Source organism: Bemisia tabaci, chromosome 7 (genome assembly GCF_918797505.1).
Source record: "Bemisia tabaci chromosome 7, PGI_BMITA_v3".
NCBI lineage: Eukaryota > Metazoa > Arthropoda > Insecta > Hemiptera > Aleyrodidae > Bemisia > Bemisia tabaci.
In genome coordinates, this window is record NC_092799.1 from 42,908,942 (window position 1) to 42,927,594 (window position 18,653).

General features: G+C 41.5%; 1 protein-coding gene across 3 annotated transcripts in view; it reads left to right on the forward strand.

Moving 5' to 3' along the window:
- The window catches only part of spir (spire type actin nucleation factor), a 442,084-nt gene that overhangs the window by 376,510 nt on the left and 46,921 nt on the right, over window positions 1-18,653 (forward strand). For all 3 annotated transcript variants that reach the window (XM_072302604.1, XM_072302606.1, XM_072302605.1), the window contains one exon: window positions 6,166-6,272. In XM_072302604.1, coding sequence (XP_072158705.1) covers window positions 6,166-6,272 — 107 coding nt within the window. The remainder of the gene's footprint in view (window positions 1-6,165; window positions 6,273-18,653) is intronic.

Genomic DNA, 18,653 nt, shown 5'->3' on the forward strand with positions numbered 1-18,653 from the left:
AAAAAACTGATTTTTCGGTAAGGAAGAACATTCAAAGAATGGACCCATATCATTCCTAGAAAGTTTTAAAAGGGTTTTCCCCCGTAGGAATTGTTCATTAACCTTTTAATTTGAAATTTTGGACGCAAGGCCTTTTTCAAGAAAATGAAAGAAAACTGACTTTTTTCTAAAAAAAAATAAATAAGGTGCAAAAGTGAGCTTAGAAAGTTATTTAAGGGGTGCATAGAAGTATAAAGACAAATGTTTAGAGGCGATGCTTTCTTTTACATACTCGAAAAACCAATTTGAAAATTCTTGACTTCCATTTTTCTACGAGAAACCGATTTATTTTGAATAGAGAATTGAAAAAGTGTCATGTTATGTTTGAAGTAAGATTTTCTTATGAACACGTCACGGTGCTGTAACTTTTCCGAAAAGCTGCCCTCCGTTTTGAAACCAGAAAAATCCGTTACGCGTCGCACACATTTCTCCCTTGGACCATGACATACGTTCGAGTTTCTCCGGTCGCTGATTCGCAGCAACAAAAAGCGCTCGAACTTAAGCGCCGACTAAACAGCGGCTCGCAACCAATTAAACTCAAGAGCGAGCACAAACAAAAAGCTCGCATACGCTCGGCTCACGCGCCAAACCCGCTCGAGCGAGCAGCGCTTTCTAACGGCGACTCCGCGAACTGGAGGATGCATTTCGCAGGCGAAATCCGCCAGCCGAAGGCTTTGAATACACCCGCCCATCCGGAACGGAAGTCAAAGCTCCAAGTTACGACAACCTTCCCCCTTGCCAGATCTCCGCTTTAAATCCTTTCGAAAATGAGGGCAAAATGTTGAAGAGACCTGAGCCGGGAGCCCTTGTCACTCGTCGTACGATCAAATTACGAACTGATTCTTGTCGGACTTGAATGATTGTAGACTGTTGCCCACACTGGAAAAAAAAAAAAAAAAACACATTGGATCTAGAGTCCAGACTCTTAAAAACATCGAAAAGAAAAAATACTCTTGATTCCATAAGATTAAAGCCTAAATCAAGAACCAAGCCTCGGAATTTGAGCGGATTTCCTTTTGATTTAAGCTTAAATCTGATTGAATCAAGAGTCCTTTTTCTTGTCAATGTTTTCAAGAGTCTGGACTCTAAATCCAATGTGTTTTTTTTTTCCAGTGTATGTAACGGACAGTATCACAATAATAAACCACTGTAAGCAGATAAAAAATGTACAAATATGGCAACGTGGTTTTAAATATGGGCCATGTCAACAAAGTGGCGGAGACCGTGGAGTGAGTCATCCGGACTCATTCGTATGGAAATTCGTAGCACGCGTCTGTTTACAATTGCCCCGAGAACGGGCTATTGGCTTTTTTTCTTCGATCGTTTTCACTTTAAGTTCCTTGAAGAGCTTCCCTTTCTTCCAGCGTTGACTGATTAGCGTGTGTAGTTAAGGCGTTAGTCTTCGAGTTATCTCGGATCTTGAGCTTGGAAATTTTGCCCAATACCATTTCCTACACGGAGAAAAATCCATGGCTTTTGAACCAATTAGTGGTTCACATGGAACACCACTAATAAAAGTGAAGGAAACATATAATAATAGTACATATACCTTAGTTATGGTATATATACCAAACTATGGTACGAGCTACCACAGTACGGTTCACAGACCGATAGTCATTAGTTCATGTACAACTATTAATGATGTTCCATGTGAACCACTAATTGGTTCACAAGCCATAGCTTTTTCTCAGTGTAGTTGAGTGTAGTGCGCTAATTCACATTTCGTCACCTTCCAGGCAAAGTATCACAAGCGCCATGCGACGTTTAAAAATTTCCGCCGCCATTATATTTTTTTACAGAGAAATTGTTCAACGAAGCTGTCCGAAAATTGCACCGAATTTTCTTTGTGCTGCCGATAAAATTTAGTGAAATTTTCGAACACATTCAACCAACAATTTCTCAGTAAAAAAATAAAATGGTGGCGGAAATTTTTAAACGTCGCATGGCGCTTGTGATACTTTGCCTGGAAGGTGACGATTTGTATTGAAACTTATCCAAACTTTTTTTCGATTGCGTTTATGATAAAAGAACTGGCGCAAAGCTGAGACTTTTTAAGGAGGGAATACAAGGGGTGCAATCTGTTTTTTGTCTGTTCTTGAGCACTGCTTCTTTAAAAAAGAAAGAAGACACCATTCCTGTGATCTCAAAATTGTTTAGGGGGTCAATGTGGGCTTTTCTGGGACTTTCAATTGAGTCCCTCAAAAATTTGAAACGTGGATTAGTGCATGTTACCATCCTCGAGAAGAGGGACTTTAGTCCATTGAACATGAAAATTGGTTCATTTACAGTATATCGAGCCCAAAGAAGCATTGTTGCCAGATTGTTCTGAAAATCAGCACTTTTCCCATTTATTTTCAAATCCATGTAAAGTATACGCATTTAATGGCACACCGTGTAACATTGTCTAGAAGTGTTATACCAACATTTCCGGACAGGAAAAAATCTCAAACCAAACAGTGACCACGGGGTGTACATTTTGTAGTTTAAAGAGCGTTATTTCGAGGAAAATCAGTCTAAAATTCTAATTTACCATTTTTAGGCTAAACAAGTTCCAAGATTTCAGTCAATTCCAAACCAAAACATCACAACCCCGATGCGATTTCGCACAGTTCTCCTACAGCGTTTACACCAAGTCGTTCTGTTCGGCGTAATTATTCACGATTGTTTCTAACTCCTCTGAGCTTTTTTCCTGACGGACGAATAAGTAATCCTTCCTTTTTGCAGCTCCGATTAGAGCCCGAGAAACCATAACCCGCAATCATGACGAGCAGGGTCGCCAGTTGCCGCGCGAAACTTCCAACTCTTAGAACGAGCTGATCCATTTGTTCGCGAATCCTCCCAACAAAGCAGCAATTACTTTAAAATACAGTCATTCCACCGGCGAGTTTTGCGAGAGCAGGTGATTTGCTGTGTCTGATGGCTCTCCCGAAGGAGACAGATTGTTCTCCGAAGGAGCCCATAAAAAACAGCGTCGTGAATATTCCGGAATTTTTTTAACAGCTCATTGACGACGCTCACAATGAGCGAGTTAAGTTGAAGGGGGATTTGTGATTTTAGTGAAAGGAACAGTTTTTGAAAGGCCTCTACTGAAATTTCCCGAAGTGTAAAATTTAGTTTCGAGGGTCACCAGAATTACGCTGATTGATGAACGACGTAGTGAGAAATCTCTTCACTGGAAAAAAGCCCTTCGATCCAGAACTTGATTCAATCGGATTGTTGCTTAAATCGAAAGGAAATCCGCTTAAATTAAGAGGAATTGGCTCTCGATTCAAGCAAAACTCCGATTGAATCAAGATTACTTTTCCTTGTCAAATTTTTTAAGAGTCTGATAGACTCTGGATCCAAGAGACTTTTTTTCTAGTATGTTCAGCAAATTAAGGATGATAGTGATAGCTCTCCATAAGTATTCCGCAAATAATGGAAAACTTATTTGTGAGGATTAAACATCTTTTGTAGGCAGAATAACTCATACGACCTTCTTGTTGCCTGCGAGGTATGTTGCTGTGTTGAGCGTGTGCCGAAGTTTACGTAACCATGGTTTGTTTGTAGCATAATACGCCTAGGGAGCAAGAAGAATCTTTTGGCATGAACGAGTAAGCCATAGAAGAAGTTGTAATCCGTCGCCAAGATGGTGTAGAATGGTTTCTACATGTCTTCGAGTAAACAATCCCTAGTTTGGAAAACTCCTGTAGCAAACTCTTTTTCAGGAAAATCAGCAATAATCATGAGGCAGTGATGAGTGTTGATATCTATGAGAAAACTGTGAATCCCCAATAGCAAATTTTGACTCACCGTGGTGTTTATTCATAGATGAATTAAGACATATCGAGTCTGGACGTCTCGGTCAAAGAGAATACTTTCTTCGTAACGTTTTTTTTAATCTTTGATCAACGTAATTCGCTGAACGCATTTTCCTCGTTCCCTCTTAAAATCCGTTGTTCACCATAGTCTTATCGTTAGGGTAAAAAATCTATAATTTTGAGATCCTCCTAAAAGGTCGAGTTTTATTAATATTTAGTCCAGTAGCAGATACTATAACCGCAACCCTGCAAATTGCAGTTAGCAATTATCTTACGACCACGTAGAAGCTGGTGCAGAATACCTACGACCGAAACTGTCGCAACGAACGTTCGTAATATGTCACGACATTTTAGCTTACTCCTACCGTTTCGCCCGTACAAGTATTAAGCGAAAAGTTCAGAATTAATATAGCCACTTTGTCCTGTAGTTTGAAAAGAACATCAGAAGCTTTCCGATTAATATTTTCTGTCTGCGAAAGCTCTGTTTCCACGATCAAAATGGGACGTCGACCGTTATGAACTTAGAGGTCAGGTTTAGCAACTTGCGTTCGACAATAACCAATAATATCTGGGCCAAAAATGGGACATTGATGTTATTGTCGATTGTTGCCTATCAAAATTATAAGTCGCCTATACTTTTTAATCAACACAATCGCGTATCCTTGGTCTTCTGTTACTCTGTTCGCGATTCATGTCGATCGAAAATTGGAAATGGGTAATTAGCTCAAATCTCATTGGTCTACGGTCTACCGCAAGTTGCAAAACCTAACCTTTAAGTTCACACATCAAACTCAAGCTGTGCGAAAGTTGAAATTTTTTTACAGCAGGCTCTAGACATCATTAGTTCCTCGAATTGCTAAGTCAACATTCTTGCCACAACTGTACAGGAACAGAACAGAGCATTCTGTTCTCACGACCGAAGTTCTGTTCTCACAACGGAAAGATTCTGTGAGTGTAACAAAGGAACTGTAGGAGCCCTGTGAACAGAAGGCTCTGTCGTCAGCACCATCCTTTTTTTTCTGTGTGTCAGCTGTGCGTAAACTGGCCAACTAACTTCGGACTCAGCTTTGGGGCTTTGGTGATAGGTCATGAGTACATCTAGTTCCCATAAGATCTCCATTGGTTTTCATTCCTTTTATAGCTTTAATTGAACCTGTTAGCAGATTAATTTGGCCTTGGTCATTGATCGTTGAAACAGAGCTTTAGCCCAGCTCCTTCCAGCAAAAAAGATTAAACCGAACTTTCCTCCACAGATCTGTAAACTGTGGACTTTTATCCTGACCCCCTCCCCCCGGGGGGTGGGAGGAGGAGGAAGGGGGAGTACTTGCCGCATAATCCACGCGGCTCAGATTCCCGCGTTCTTCCGCAGACTCGGTGTTATCCGGGCCGGTGACCAGCGGACTGCAACGCCGTCGATTCTGGCGCATTCTTCTGGATATTCTTGGCGTTACTCCGACATCCACGCCTTATTTTTACCGGTGATCTGGCGGCGTTGCGCGCAGCTTTCCTCCTGTCCTCGAAGTGTTGTGTCCAGCACTCCAACCTACTTACCTAAATCGGCCCCCGGCCCTTAGAGCTTTGGCCGTGCCCTCCGGTCTGGGCGTTGTTCGCGAATCCCTGGGTTTTAGCCGCCGATCGGCATGACCCTTATTCGAGGCTTTGATTCATTAATTTTGACCCATTGGCGGATCCAGAAAATTGGCAACATTGTGTTTTCTCCCTTTAAAAGCTATGGAAATGTATCGATTCTTGGAGGGGCCAGGTGCTTCAACAAGAATCGATTATTTAACTTAGGTTTAAATGGATGTTGTTGCCAAATTGCTGGATCCGCTTCTGTTTTGACCTCCGTGGGAAAAATGAACCGATATTAAAACTATAGTTAAAATTACCGTAGGGGCTGTCCATAAATTCCGTAAGGCTGTGGGGGTGGGTGGGTGGGTCTACATAATTCTGTGACCTAGTGTGACAAGGGGTGGGGGGAGGGTTTGTTTCTAGTAATGAAAAGCCTCTTAATTTACAGAAGTTGTGCTCCAAGAAGATTCTCAGTTTTTTTTTTTTTTTTTTTTTTGTAAAAAAGGGGGTTGTTGACGCAAATGTTACGTAATTATTTTGAGGGTCTATGGGCCAGCGTTGCAATCACGTTAAAAGGGATGGGTGGTGTCAAAATTCGGGAAAATTGCTTTACGTTATTTTTGGACAGCCCCAAAGTGATGGTTTTATTCCCGTATCTGCCCGGTAAGTGTGTATTACCTTTCTTTGAGGATTACTACTGTAATTTCCTCTTTATCAAGTGATTAATTTGTCGTGTTATTTTGATCTGTTTCAGAATTTGACCGTGATAGCCCTGTAAAACGCGATTCATCGTCAAATGAGAAAGAAACGCAAGAGCAGCAGAAAAGGAGGCTCATCAAAGTCGATTTCTCCGTGTTAAATGTGAGTATCTAATGCATTAAGTCATTTTTTACATGCCGCGCGTCCTTTTTCAGACTTGTGAAACAAATTTTTAAAAAAATACACCAGCTCAAACGTTTAACTAGATCGAAACCCTTGCACAATATTGCATTGTTCCAACATCCTTCGAAGATTTGCAACATTTTAGCGAAGTATACGGAAACTGTCGCACAGTATGAATGCAAAATAACTAGACAAGTTCAAAGTACATCGGAAGTAGGCGTGGATTTACCGAGCCTACGGAAAAATTGACTTTTCGAAGCACAGTATGATAACGCCGCACAGTGAATCGAATCAATAGGGAAGGTCGGACAAAATTTGAAAACCTTTAAACGCTTATAACTCCGTTTATACACAACTTTGAGGTTCTGATAGTGATCCCATTGGTATCCTCGTGAAATTTTTCGCTCGATGCACCCTTTAAAGTTTAAAATGTGACGAAATAAACATCAAAATGTGCAGTTTTAGTCCAAAATGTCATGTCCGACCTCTCAAAATGACTCGATCCACTGTGCGGCGTGAGGTGATTGTCAATGAAGACGTTCCCAAAGGTACCCCAGACGCACGTACGTGACGTAAGACTCTCTCCGCTTGCTCCGTGAATTCCCTTAACCAACTTGAGCGCGTTGAGAGTCTGTCGACACCTTTCTCACCGCTCTATTCTACACCAATCACCGTAGCATTGTCTTCGAATCCCTGTTTTCCAAGAGCTCTCAATAAGCAAGCGCTCATCGCTGCACAGCTGGACTGCCCTCAACACTTCTATATAGCCACGAAAGGCGATCCGGAAGCTGGACGGGGAAAAGTAAAGAGAGAGAACATGGAAATCGGTCCAGTAACACGTTCAAACGAACTGTTATAAGAAATACAAATTTACATTGTCTAAATGGGAGAATTCGCAACTTTACCTCGTAATATAAAAAAACCTGGGTCATATTTTCAAAATCTGAATATAGCAAGCGCATGAAGAGATAATTGCCTGTCGATGGCAGCAAAAATCATGAAACTCGGCCCCTTAGAACGCACTGGAAAAAAACACACATTGGATCTAGAGTCCAGACTCTTAAAAACATCGACAAGAAAAAATACTCTTGATTCAATCGGATTTTTGCTTAAATCAAGAATCAAGCCTCTTAATTTGAGCGGATTTCCTTTTGATTTAAGCTTAGATCTGATTGAATCAAGAGTATTTTATCTTGTCAATGTTTTCAAGAGTCTGGACTCTAGATCCAATGTGTTTTTTTTTTCCAGTGCGCTTAAACTAAATGTTGCCAGTTACGCAAATTTAGGAGGTCTCCGAGCTTACAGTAGATGGACCAGCTGGGTTCGTTACAGTTAGTGGTTTTGATGGTTTAAGCTAATAGATTAGATAAAAATATCGCTCACACGCGGCGTATATACGCCATGATACGCGATGATACTTCGATGATACGTGTATGACGCCATCCACAGTGGTAGTGCACACCATGGTTTCTTCCACTTTGATTTCATCAATCAGTGATACACACGTGTTCACTCTGCACTGGTTACTCAATGTAAAGCACGGATGAAACCAAGCTGGAAGAAACTATGATTTGCACTACCGCAGTGGATGACGTCACAGGTCAAGTTTTCTGATGAGCGATATCTAAAACGATTTATAAAATGCTACACTGTCGTTTCTTAAGATCTGCCGTTTTCATATAAAATTATATCTTCTCATTATCGTATGTGTCCTAAATGGTTGAAGCTTATTCAAATTTGACAAAACGTGTCCGGAAGTAATTCTCAACTGCGAACTAGAAGTCGGAAATAGTTGAAGAATCCGAAAGAGAATTCCAGACAGCTCCGCCGTTTTTGATGCTAGTATCTCGAGCGGAGCAAATTTCAAATCCAGAATGTTGTGAATGCAAATTAAAGTAGGTGAGAAACAAGTGAGAAGAATCGAGCATCATTAAAAGAATGTTAATCTTATGAATTCATGGAACTAATTAAACAGAGAGAGTTTTTGACTAACACGTTCACTATTCCTCACCTGATTCCGCTTCCTTTGCCTTCCTGGGGATTTTTATCCGGTAATTTTTCATGTACGCAAAACCGCGAGTGGTAAATTTACATTTTACACTGCCGTGGTTCTGTCTTACTCCGATTGCATCATCGTGTTAGTATTACGGCAACATACTTCCATAATGCAGGATCTGAAAACCTACGCGTTCAAATCGAGGAAATCTTATCTCGTTTGTTATTGCAACGGACTTCGCGTCACGTAATAATAAATGAAGTAGGTAAAAATGCCTAATCTGGAGAATGGTACGTAGGTTGGAATTGAGTCAAGTGCGTACTTTTTCCTGAGCTACTAAGCTGAGATGCATTGCGGTTTGGTTAAAATACCTCTGAATTATGCAAGGCCCCGAGTTATCATTTTGATCTCTACATCTTGTTTTTTTAACGATACGGAACGTCTGCTGTTGGAATTGCATACGGAATGCTGCACTCCTCGGGGCCCACCTAAATGCATTTTCGTGCAACCAAAGCTCAACAAAAAAGATGGAAAGATATCGGTTCCAGCAGTAGGTATCATTCGTGATAAAATCGCCGCAGCACGAAAACCAGCGAACGGATTTGTGAAATACCGGCTTCGCCGTAATCGCAGTTTTCAGTTACATCGACAAATCTGAGAGATCAAGAGTTATTGTGTTTTAAAAGTCCGGCTGAAATAATAGCCCTCATAATGTCTCTATCACGCTGATTGAGGATCCTCGCTTTTTTGTGCGCGTTTTCTGGACGAGTCATTGTCACCAGTGTTGCCATATCATAAATTATTGTAAACTTCTTCGTCTGAGTGTTGATTTTAACGGAAGGATCAATGCAATAATGGCAAGTGGGGCGCTGGAAAATAATTTGTAGTGAGCTTCGACACCAGATATCCGCGGAAAAACTTTTTATCACGTGATGTCATGCGGTTTATCGATTCACTTCGGCAACATCGATCGAAATAGATGGTACATCTTGAGCCGCATCTTGCTTTTGTAATCGCTGCAACGCAAGGCAAGGCGATACCTCCAAAAAGTATCCGAACAATGGGCAGTTAATCGAATCCACGGTCATCTCGCCCGGCTCTATTCCTCTAATGCTGGATTTTCTCTCGCACTGGGTTATGGTTTCACTTTCGAAATATCACACGGTGTTTGCCTTACGTCAGTTACTCACGAGCATTTTCAGAACCGTAACAATGCCCCGAGTGCATTATGGTTTCGAATCGATGGAAAGTTCTCCGACAATTCCACCTGCATTATTCCGCGCTTAATCGTGTGAATCAAGCAAATGGAAAGGAATGGTGAATTCATTTAGGGGCCCGCTCATAAAATGCGTGTCGCTCTAGAGATAGAAGAGGGGTCTGAGCTTACGTTACGGATGCGTTACAGCGAGAGAAGACCTTCAAGGTTGCGTTACGTAAAGCCAGAATGAGCGTATAGGTACGATTTTTTTTAAAATTCTAACCGCAAGATGAAAAAAATCGACTCGAGGGCGCAATTTTTTTTATCCAAAATGCATCACAACAATGATTTTATAGAGAGGGAAGATGAAACCAAGCGCTATGTAATTTTCCTAGGGAAGACCCATGACCTTTTTAGACTAATCTTTAGAATATCTAAACTGGCCTCAAGTCATAGCGATTCAGATCAGTAGCAATTTTTCTAACCTTGCGTTTAAGTCTCTCTGTACCTCTTCGCACAAGCGTATAAGGAGACATCAAGACGTGTTTTTGGTCCCACATGTAGAATCTTCGATGTTTCCTGTAGCTGACCTCAAGCCAGCGACTCAGATCAATGGCAATTTTTCTTAACCCTGCGTTTAAGTCTCTCGGTTACTCTCCGCACAAGCGCAGATTAAGGAGGCATCAGTACATATTTTTCGTGCCATTTCGGAATTTTTTACGATGAAAGAATTTCCCTGTGTACCAATTTTTTTCGGGCAAGATTAAAAGTATTCTGCACCAGAAGAAGAAGGAGAGAATAAGCGTGTGAGATTAAGCTCTTATTATCTGTGACGTATATGTAGGTTGATTTTAATGTACACTGGAAAAAAACACATTCGATCCAGAGTCCAGACTCTTAAAAACATCGACAAGATAAAATACTCTTCACTCAATCGGATTTTTGCTTAGATCAAGAACCAAGCCTCTTAATTTGAGAAGATTTCCTTTTGATTTAAGCTTAAATCTGATTGAATCAAGAGTATTTTTTCTTGTCAATGTTTTCAAGAGTCTGGACTCTAGATCCAATGTTTTTTTTCCAGTGTGCTAATTTGGCTGACGTTGATTCATCACCCTTTTTCGTCGGTGGGGAGTTTGAATTTACTGTCTACAAGATGCACTAGGAACGTTTATCTTACTCTGATGAGTTAAAATTGAAAGTTTTCGATGTCTTCAACGTGTTTTGCGTGGACATTTTGACAAAAACTCATGTGTTGTAATGCTTAATTTCTGAGCCCGTCCTGGGATCCATTACCGACCAAATCCTCGGGATGGAAGCACGAAAATCGTCTCCCAGAGAAAGTGCCCGCTTCCGAGTAATTTGACCGGGAAATAAACTTATAGTGTGATTCGATCCAGTTCACCGGGTTCTCACTTTCAGTTGCACCGCAGTGCGAACCCGACGTCCTATGCCGCATTGCCGCCACCGCCGAAGAGGACGACGACGATGATGCTACTCCTGATAACCGATCTGGTTTCCACATCGCACAGAGGACGAACCATTCAGGAAGGTCGGACATGATGTGGAAACTTCAAAAAGCTTTTAGGGACTCTTGCAAGTTGGCAGCACTGTTTTCTCCATTTAAATCAATGTTAAACAATCGATTCTAGGTGAGGTAGCTTGTCTCGCTTAAAATCGATGTATTCAATGTATTTAAATAGAGTATTAACATTGTTGCCAACTTTTTGGAATCGCCATCATACATAGTCTTTTTTTTAAACTGTTCCTCTGCGGAGGAAGGATCCGTATGGTTTCAATTGAGACGAAGGGTGTTTGAGGTAGCCTTTAAAATAGGACGAATTTTACGAACTTGAACTCTACTTAACTTGCGAACTTAACTCTATTCTTGCAAAAGGTTTTAATGATTTTTCATTGCATGAATTAGATAATACAAAATAAAAAATTCCCTAATTTTCATGAACTTTAAGGAAAGTGTGTAATCCGTATGTATCTCAAAATTTGCGAAACTCGCAGTGTATATTTTTCTGTATTTTATACTTTCTGAGACTTTGAACAATGCCGCTCATGTGAAAACGGACGATCTTACAGAACGAAGTGAAAACCTCGCCATTTTTGTAATTTTAAGGTTAGATTTGCAATTTGTTATACATTACAGCGTCATTGAAGCGTTTCCCTACAGAATTTGGGGGAAAAATTAAAATCACCCGCTTGTGTATTTCATACTGTATCTAGAATGCGGCAAAATCGCTGACTTATTTTTTTTCCAAAATTGTGAGTCAGGCGGTATTGTTCGTTAGCCATCGATATCTTTGTGCATATAGAACGTAGATGTTTATTAGTGATTCCATTGGTTTTTTCGGAAAATTTCCTCAAAAATCACCCATTAAAATGTTAATCGTACCCTCATAAATATCAAAATGTGCAGTCATAGTCACCAATTTCACGTGCAACCCCTCCCAATGACGTTTTCCAGTGTGTGCCGCCCACCCGCCCGCTCTTACGTGTTGCGGAGATGGCTCGGATTTTGCATGGCGTTATGCAGTCGAGAGGAGGAGGATTATCGATCTCGATCCCGTGGAAGAGAAACTCACCCCACTCCCTGCCTCCAAATCGCTCCGCCGAGTGGTAAAAATATCGGTTGTTACGATGGATCGCATTTGAATAAAGAGAGTGCAAATTAATAGTTCCGAGATGTGCGGCTGCGGCGGGATGCTAATTGCGCGAGCAGTACCGGAAAAACTGGATGCGAGTTTTATGCGTCGAGCTTCGTCTGGGAACGAATTGCCTCGTTCGTTATGCCGCACAGTGGATCGAGCCAATCAGAGAGGTCGGACAAGAAATTTTTGACTAGAACTGCAAATTTTTATGTTTAATTCATCACATTTTCAATTTTAAGGAGTGCTTTTAGAAGAAAATTTCACGAGAAAACTAATGGAACTACTTTGACAATCTCAAAGTTGTGTATAAATGGCGTTATAAGCTTTTAAAGTTTCCAAATATTGTCTGACATCTCCCATTGACTCGATCCATTGTGTGTCGCCGGCATTGCAGGTTTCGTCTCATGTTATGAAGATTATGTAGATTGATTTTTCTTCCACAAATTCTGGATTGTGAGCTGGGGCTGTGGCTTGATACACTTTTTCCATCTGATGCTCTTATTAAATCGCAACCGCTAGGAGGTACCAAAAATAGACTGCCATTACGCAAGGATAAGTGTAAGCATGCAGTAACATTTAATGCCACATAATTGGACTTGAATCTTTCAGTATAAAAAAATGGAAGTAAGTCTGAGAATTAGTACAGGTTCTGAAGCTATGGCCCGGTCAAATGGAAAATAGTCTCATGGGCGAGGGAACAAAGTTTTATAATTTCTTGAAAACTGAAGTGCTCATCACACCGACTTAACGTAGAATGAAAGTTGCGGTAATTTTTTAATAGTGCTGTGCTTAATGTCTAGGAAATAGGCGAACTTAATCTGACCTTTGATAATAAGCGTAAAAACGCTGCAACGCAGAGAAAGTTTCACGCAAATAATTGAGCTTGATTTGAGACTGGTCTTGGCTGCATTTGATATGACTCGGCATACTAGATAGCAGGTATCGCGCTGCGCAAGGTATCAACAGCTTGAAGCTGACTTTAGTGTGAAAACTTTCTTTCAGTCAAGGGGGATATGGACAAAAATTGTATCCTCATTGTTATCGACGATCTGAAAACCAGAAAATCTCGGAAAACCTTGGGAATCCACCCGAATAAAGGGGGGATCAGTTAAAATGGCCGTGAATATTCTCAAATTACTCATCGCCACCACGTGACTGGCTCAGTAAGTTTATCTTTTCAGTTCACGGAGGCAGCGGAACTTAGGCATCTTAAAAGGTTTTGAAGTGGCTTTTGCATTAAAACATCTAGAAAACTTCAAGGTATTCTAGGATTTTTGAAATCTAAAAGTGAATGTAAACCTCGAAACTGTAATGTTGCAGAATTTATTTCAAAGAATGTGCCCTATCAAGGCTGGAGGCAAGGACCAGGAAAAGTGAGAGGATTATAAACAATTGGAAATTCTCGTTGCTACGTTGATGGATTAATTCTCGTTGATGGATTTTACTGATATCAAGTGCCATTGCAGGAATCGTACTGGGCTAATATCCGACAAAGATAATCATAGATTTATCTTAGTTTTTTTCCCCAAAGAAATCAGAATTTTGAATACGTAATCAGGTATCAATCAGTGAAACTAATGAAAGTGAATGCAAAACAAGAACTAAACTTACAACCCTGCCTGTATTATTTTTCTGACTCATCGCAAAGATGAACTTTCCTGCGTTGAGGCGTGCGCAAGACTTGCTTGATAACTGTGTCGTGTGTCGTCGCATGGGAACAGGTGCATTATTCGTCTCACGGTTTTCCTACCTCGGCGCACAGTAGAGCAGGTCTTTAACAGAGGTCGAACAGAAAAATTCTATCTTAACTGCAAATTATTGTGCTTATTTCATCTTACGATACATCTCAAAAGGCGGATCAGCATTGAAAAAGCAATTCGCGAGAAAACCGTTGGAGCCATTTTTAAACCTGTTTTGTTTTAACGAATTTCTGAGCCTTTAAAGATACCATATCAGGTATGTCTAACCTCCCTCACTGACTCGTTACACTGTGCGGCGGGGGCGGTTGCGATTATTTAATAAGGCGACCCCACCCCCATCCGTGCGTACGTCACTCCGGCTTTACAGCTATTGAGTGATGACTCGCAGCCGCAGCAGTTTCGGAAACCTCGAAAATCACAAGTCCTGACCTCTTTCCCACCCACCATTCCATCAGCACTAGCCCACATTCGAGAGCATCACTTTCTTCCACAGCTTCGTTACCTCTAAATTACTTCCTCTTTCGCCCTTTAGACTCCACCTGCCCTCAATCTAAATTCGACCTTGCCATCGGCTGTGATTATTTGGGAGCTCAACTTTAAAGTCCATCTAGCACGGAAAAAATTAAATTGCTGATTTAACAATTTAATCGCTAAAAAAAGTAACTGCGATGTTTCAATGTAGATTTTATAACAGCAAAGTGCTACTTTTACCACGCTCGTGGTTAAATTAGCATACAATAGTGGTTAAAGTAGCATTTTTTTGTTGTAAAATTTACGTTGAAAAGTTGCAGTCACTTTTTTTTAGCAATTGAATTGTCAAATCAGAAATTTAATTTTTTCCGTGAGAGTTTTCAAAAAAAATCTGCGACACAATATGTAAATAGAGCAAGGAACAGGACGCGCGTTACCACCGGCGCAGAGATACAACTATTCATGCTTGATGGATGGCCATGTTGCGTTTGCAAAATTGAAGGCGTGATGGTGCGAGGTGTGAACTCGCAATGCTTCGCTCTATACTGCGAATGAGATGCCGATCAGATTCAGGAGAAAAGTTGAACGTCTCTTCTATCTTAAGCTATGATGCTCACATAGCCCTTAAAGCTTTACTAACAATAAGACAAAGGAAAACGAATACAATATGGAAATGGAAAGAGGGAAAGGATAAGCGTTAATGCCGGCGCAAAGAAACAACTATTCGTGCTTGATGGATGTCCGTGTTGCATCTGCAAAATTGAAGGCGAGATCGCGCGAGGCGTTAACTCGTAATGCTGGGTTTGCGGTTGCGTTTCAGTAGAGCAGCTCAAGTAGCGTGGTCGACCGACCCGTGCGATCTGATCGTGTGCACAGCAAAAATTTGGGTTCCACATCACCCTAACAGTTCAGTTTTATCGAACTCTCTCTCGGTGCCCAATACTGATCTGTTAAATTGCTAATGCTCAGGTCAACCGAAACCCCTTCTTCGATTCCCCATCGCAATACCGATATTCGATTCACTGTGTAATTCATTGTGAATATTTAACTTTGCATTTGATCGAATGGCAGATATGACTATTTACCAGTGGCGCGCATTCACCCAAGGGATAGACGTATTTCCTCTCGTTAATTTTGAATTGTTAATCAGCTTTGTCTCTGGACTACTATTTGCACGGGGGAAAGTGGTGGCGGGCCACACGCTAGGCCACTTGGAGACATCTTCAGTTACGTTAAAAATTATAAACCACGGGCGGTCTCGGAAGGAGAATGACCGCTCGGACCAACGAGCCGTCTCTGGTTCCGTCGTTGCGTCCAAGCACAAAACCGCAATTGACATCCTAAATGACTGACCTCTGACGGAGAGCTAACTGCGGTTTTCGAAATTTGTATTCACCGCGCAATTCGGAGCAAGGGTTAAACAAGCCACTCTCAAACAGATTTTTCTTCCTGATTTCACTTTTTAGATGAGGTTTGGGTGTTGTTTTCACTGGGAGACAATTATGACCAAAAATTGAATCTGTGTCGGTTAATATCTGTAACAAGAGGGTAAAATGGTGCTGGGCACACACTATTTTGTGGGGAAAACAAGACCTAAAAGTTCAAAAATTTTGATTACAGTAAAAAAATTTGAGCTAAAAAAAAAATCCTTTACTCTAATTGATATTTTTGAAATTTTCGGCTTCGTTTTCTCCACCAAACAGTGTGGACCCAGCAAAATTTTACCATCTTGTTACATACGGCTCGGGCCACGTTTCTTAGCTTTTATTTTCTTCTTGTTAATATTTGTATGGGTCCAATATGCGTGGAGAATACAGTATACTGGGAAAATAAAAATCTTACATTTCCCGCAAAGGAATATATATCTTGAATCAAGAATGATGCTGCTTGATGTAAGCTACTTTTTTGCTTAACGCAAGCATTTTTTCCCGTTCCTCGAAAAATGCAGCTTGAATCAAGAAAAATAATAATTGGCAGCAAAATCGAATTTGCTTTGCAACCCAGTCAGAGAAGAGGGGATCAGATATGCCAATACTCTCCTCATACAGGCACTCTGAGTTGCTTTACGTAGAACATTGCTGTGAATGAAGTGGAAGCAACCCCTTGAGTGTGGTAACGTGTTGCAACCTAATAAGGTCAACGTTTGCACCGTTTAGTTATCACTCAGCCACGCGTCTCAACTTCTTTACACCAAAATAACCTCCAAGAAAATTTTGAAGAGCGTATCCTTTTTTATAACCAGCCGAAAGTTTCGTATGATCATGAGGAGGTGAAAGTTTTCATCCCTAAAATAGTGACACTCCAAGGAAAGAACTGAAGGGTTCGATGGAGCGCAAGTTGAGAAGAGGTGGGGGTGAAACTGGAGCTTTGGGGCCACGCTGTCTGGTGGAGCGAGCAGGTTGCTCATGTGATGCGCAATGCGCGCGCATTTACCCCCCCCCCTCACACCACTCGCCCCCAACTTACCCCACCCCCTCGCTCGCCCACCCTCATCCCCATCCCTACCCTCGCTCGACATCCTACGCCTTGACCCACTCACCCGAATTCCGTGGGCGGGCGAATCGATAGCTCACCCCCACCCCTTCTACCACGTTTTCGAGTGGTGGGGTGAAATTAGCGTTTCTGGAGTTGGTTCGTGAGGGTTTCTCCGCGGGGTGGCGAGTGCGCTTTCAATCCTTTGCGGCTTACCCTTTCGACCAATAAGCGCGACGATCACGTTCGGGACGACTCTGTGAATGGCTTTAACCCCGGTCGTTCTAATTTCGGAGTTTCCGATGTGCGGAGCCCGGATGATTGGAGATTTTATTTCTTGGAGCGGGAAAGTTTTGGTCCGTGCCCGACCCCTGTCCGCCCGCAGCCTCTCGGAATAAGGAAAAATCCTCGAGTCCTGACCTTTCTCAAAGGGCGAAGGCGAAAAGTGAAGGCGGCTATCGCTCGCTTATTTTGGTTTGATAATCCTCTCAAACGTCTTAGAGAACGACTTAGTGCCAATCAATGAGGATTGAGTTGTGGATTTCGTTAAGTCGGTATAAAGTCTGTAATTTTCATGACTGGTTTTGTGAAAATCCCTAAAAAGTTCAGAAACTTCAAGATCTAGACAAATTTGAAGCGCACTAAATGACACGAAATAGATAGCAGCTGCTCGTTGTGAAAAAACCCAACTCAAAAAAAAAAAAAAAAAAAAAAAAACCGAATATGGAAAAGAGTTTTAAAAAAATGTAACCAGTAGGTGTATTTTTCCTTTTTTTGCACATGTTATTCATTTCCCTGTAAGAATCACCAAAGACGAAAATATGAAACTTTTCTTATTTAAAATGATGCTGCTGGAATGATTTTATATCTTTTCCAAACGAACAAACCAGGCCGATCTCCTGAATGTAAAAGGGGGGGGGGGGTGAATTGGCTGGAAAACCCCAGATTATTATTTGTAAGGGGCCGTTCATAAATTACGTTACTCACTTTTTCGGCATTTTTGATCCTTCCCCTTTGTAACGCTTTTGTGACTTAGGTTCCTATCCTTTAACATGTAATAAAAAATAGCGAAACGCTAAACTACCCCCGCTTCCCTCCCGTAGAGCGTTACGTAATTTATGGAGGACCCCTAAAACATGTTTTCGCAGCAGAACTGAGTTCGTCTTTTTTTCCGAGTCGGGTAGTTTGCTGAGAAAGACATTCAAGTAGATCTACGTGTAATTGTAGCCGAATATGCGCGACGGAGAAGGAGGCAGTAGGAAGCGGAGGTTACATATTCAGGGCAAATCATGAAATCGGCGGCCTCATTTCGATGCAAGATTGCGAGGCGGTGGCGGCGACGTAGCGTCCAGCCGCCCCGAAAAGTTGCTCACGTTTTTAATCCATTGTCTCACCATTTTATCGCTCATTATCCCCAGAATTGAGCTTAACTACTCCGCTGCTGCCACCGCGCCGCGCCGTTCGGTTGAGCAACTGCAAGTTCCCGCGCTTGTTTGCAGCACTGTCAAAATAGAATAATTACGTTCCGTGGCTTGTTTGGGTAGGATGTTTCATTGGCTCGGACCTGGAGAAGTCACTGACGTGTTACGTTACGAAATGACGTCATCGAGGTACTATGCACCAGAGACAATGTATTCTTGTGATCCTGAGCTGACAATCCAAGCAATGCAAGCGAATGAGGCAGAAGTTGAATTTGGATGTCAACGATTTTTTTCGGCGACTGAACATAATCGAAAATTAACGAGAGGGTTCTAAAAGTCCATGATATCCTTTAAATATCTTTCGCTCATCTATCATAGCCACTTGTAGATTTTCCATATTCCATCGTTTCCCTGATGAAGGAACGTAACTCCATTCCAAGCTTGC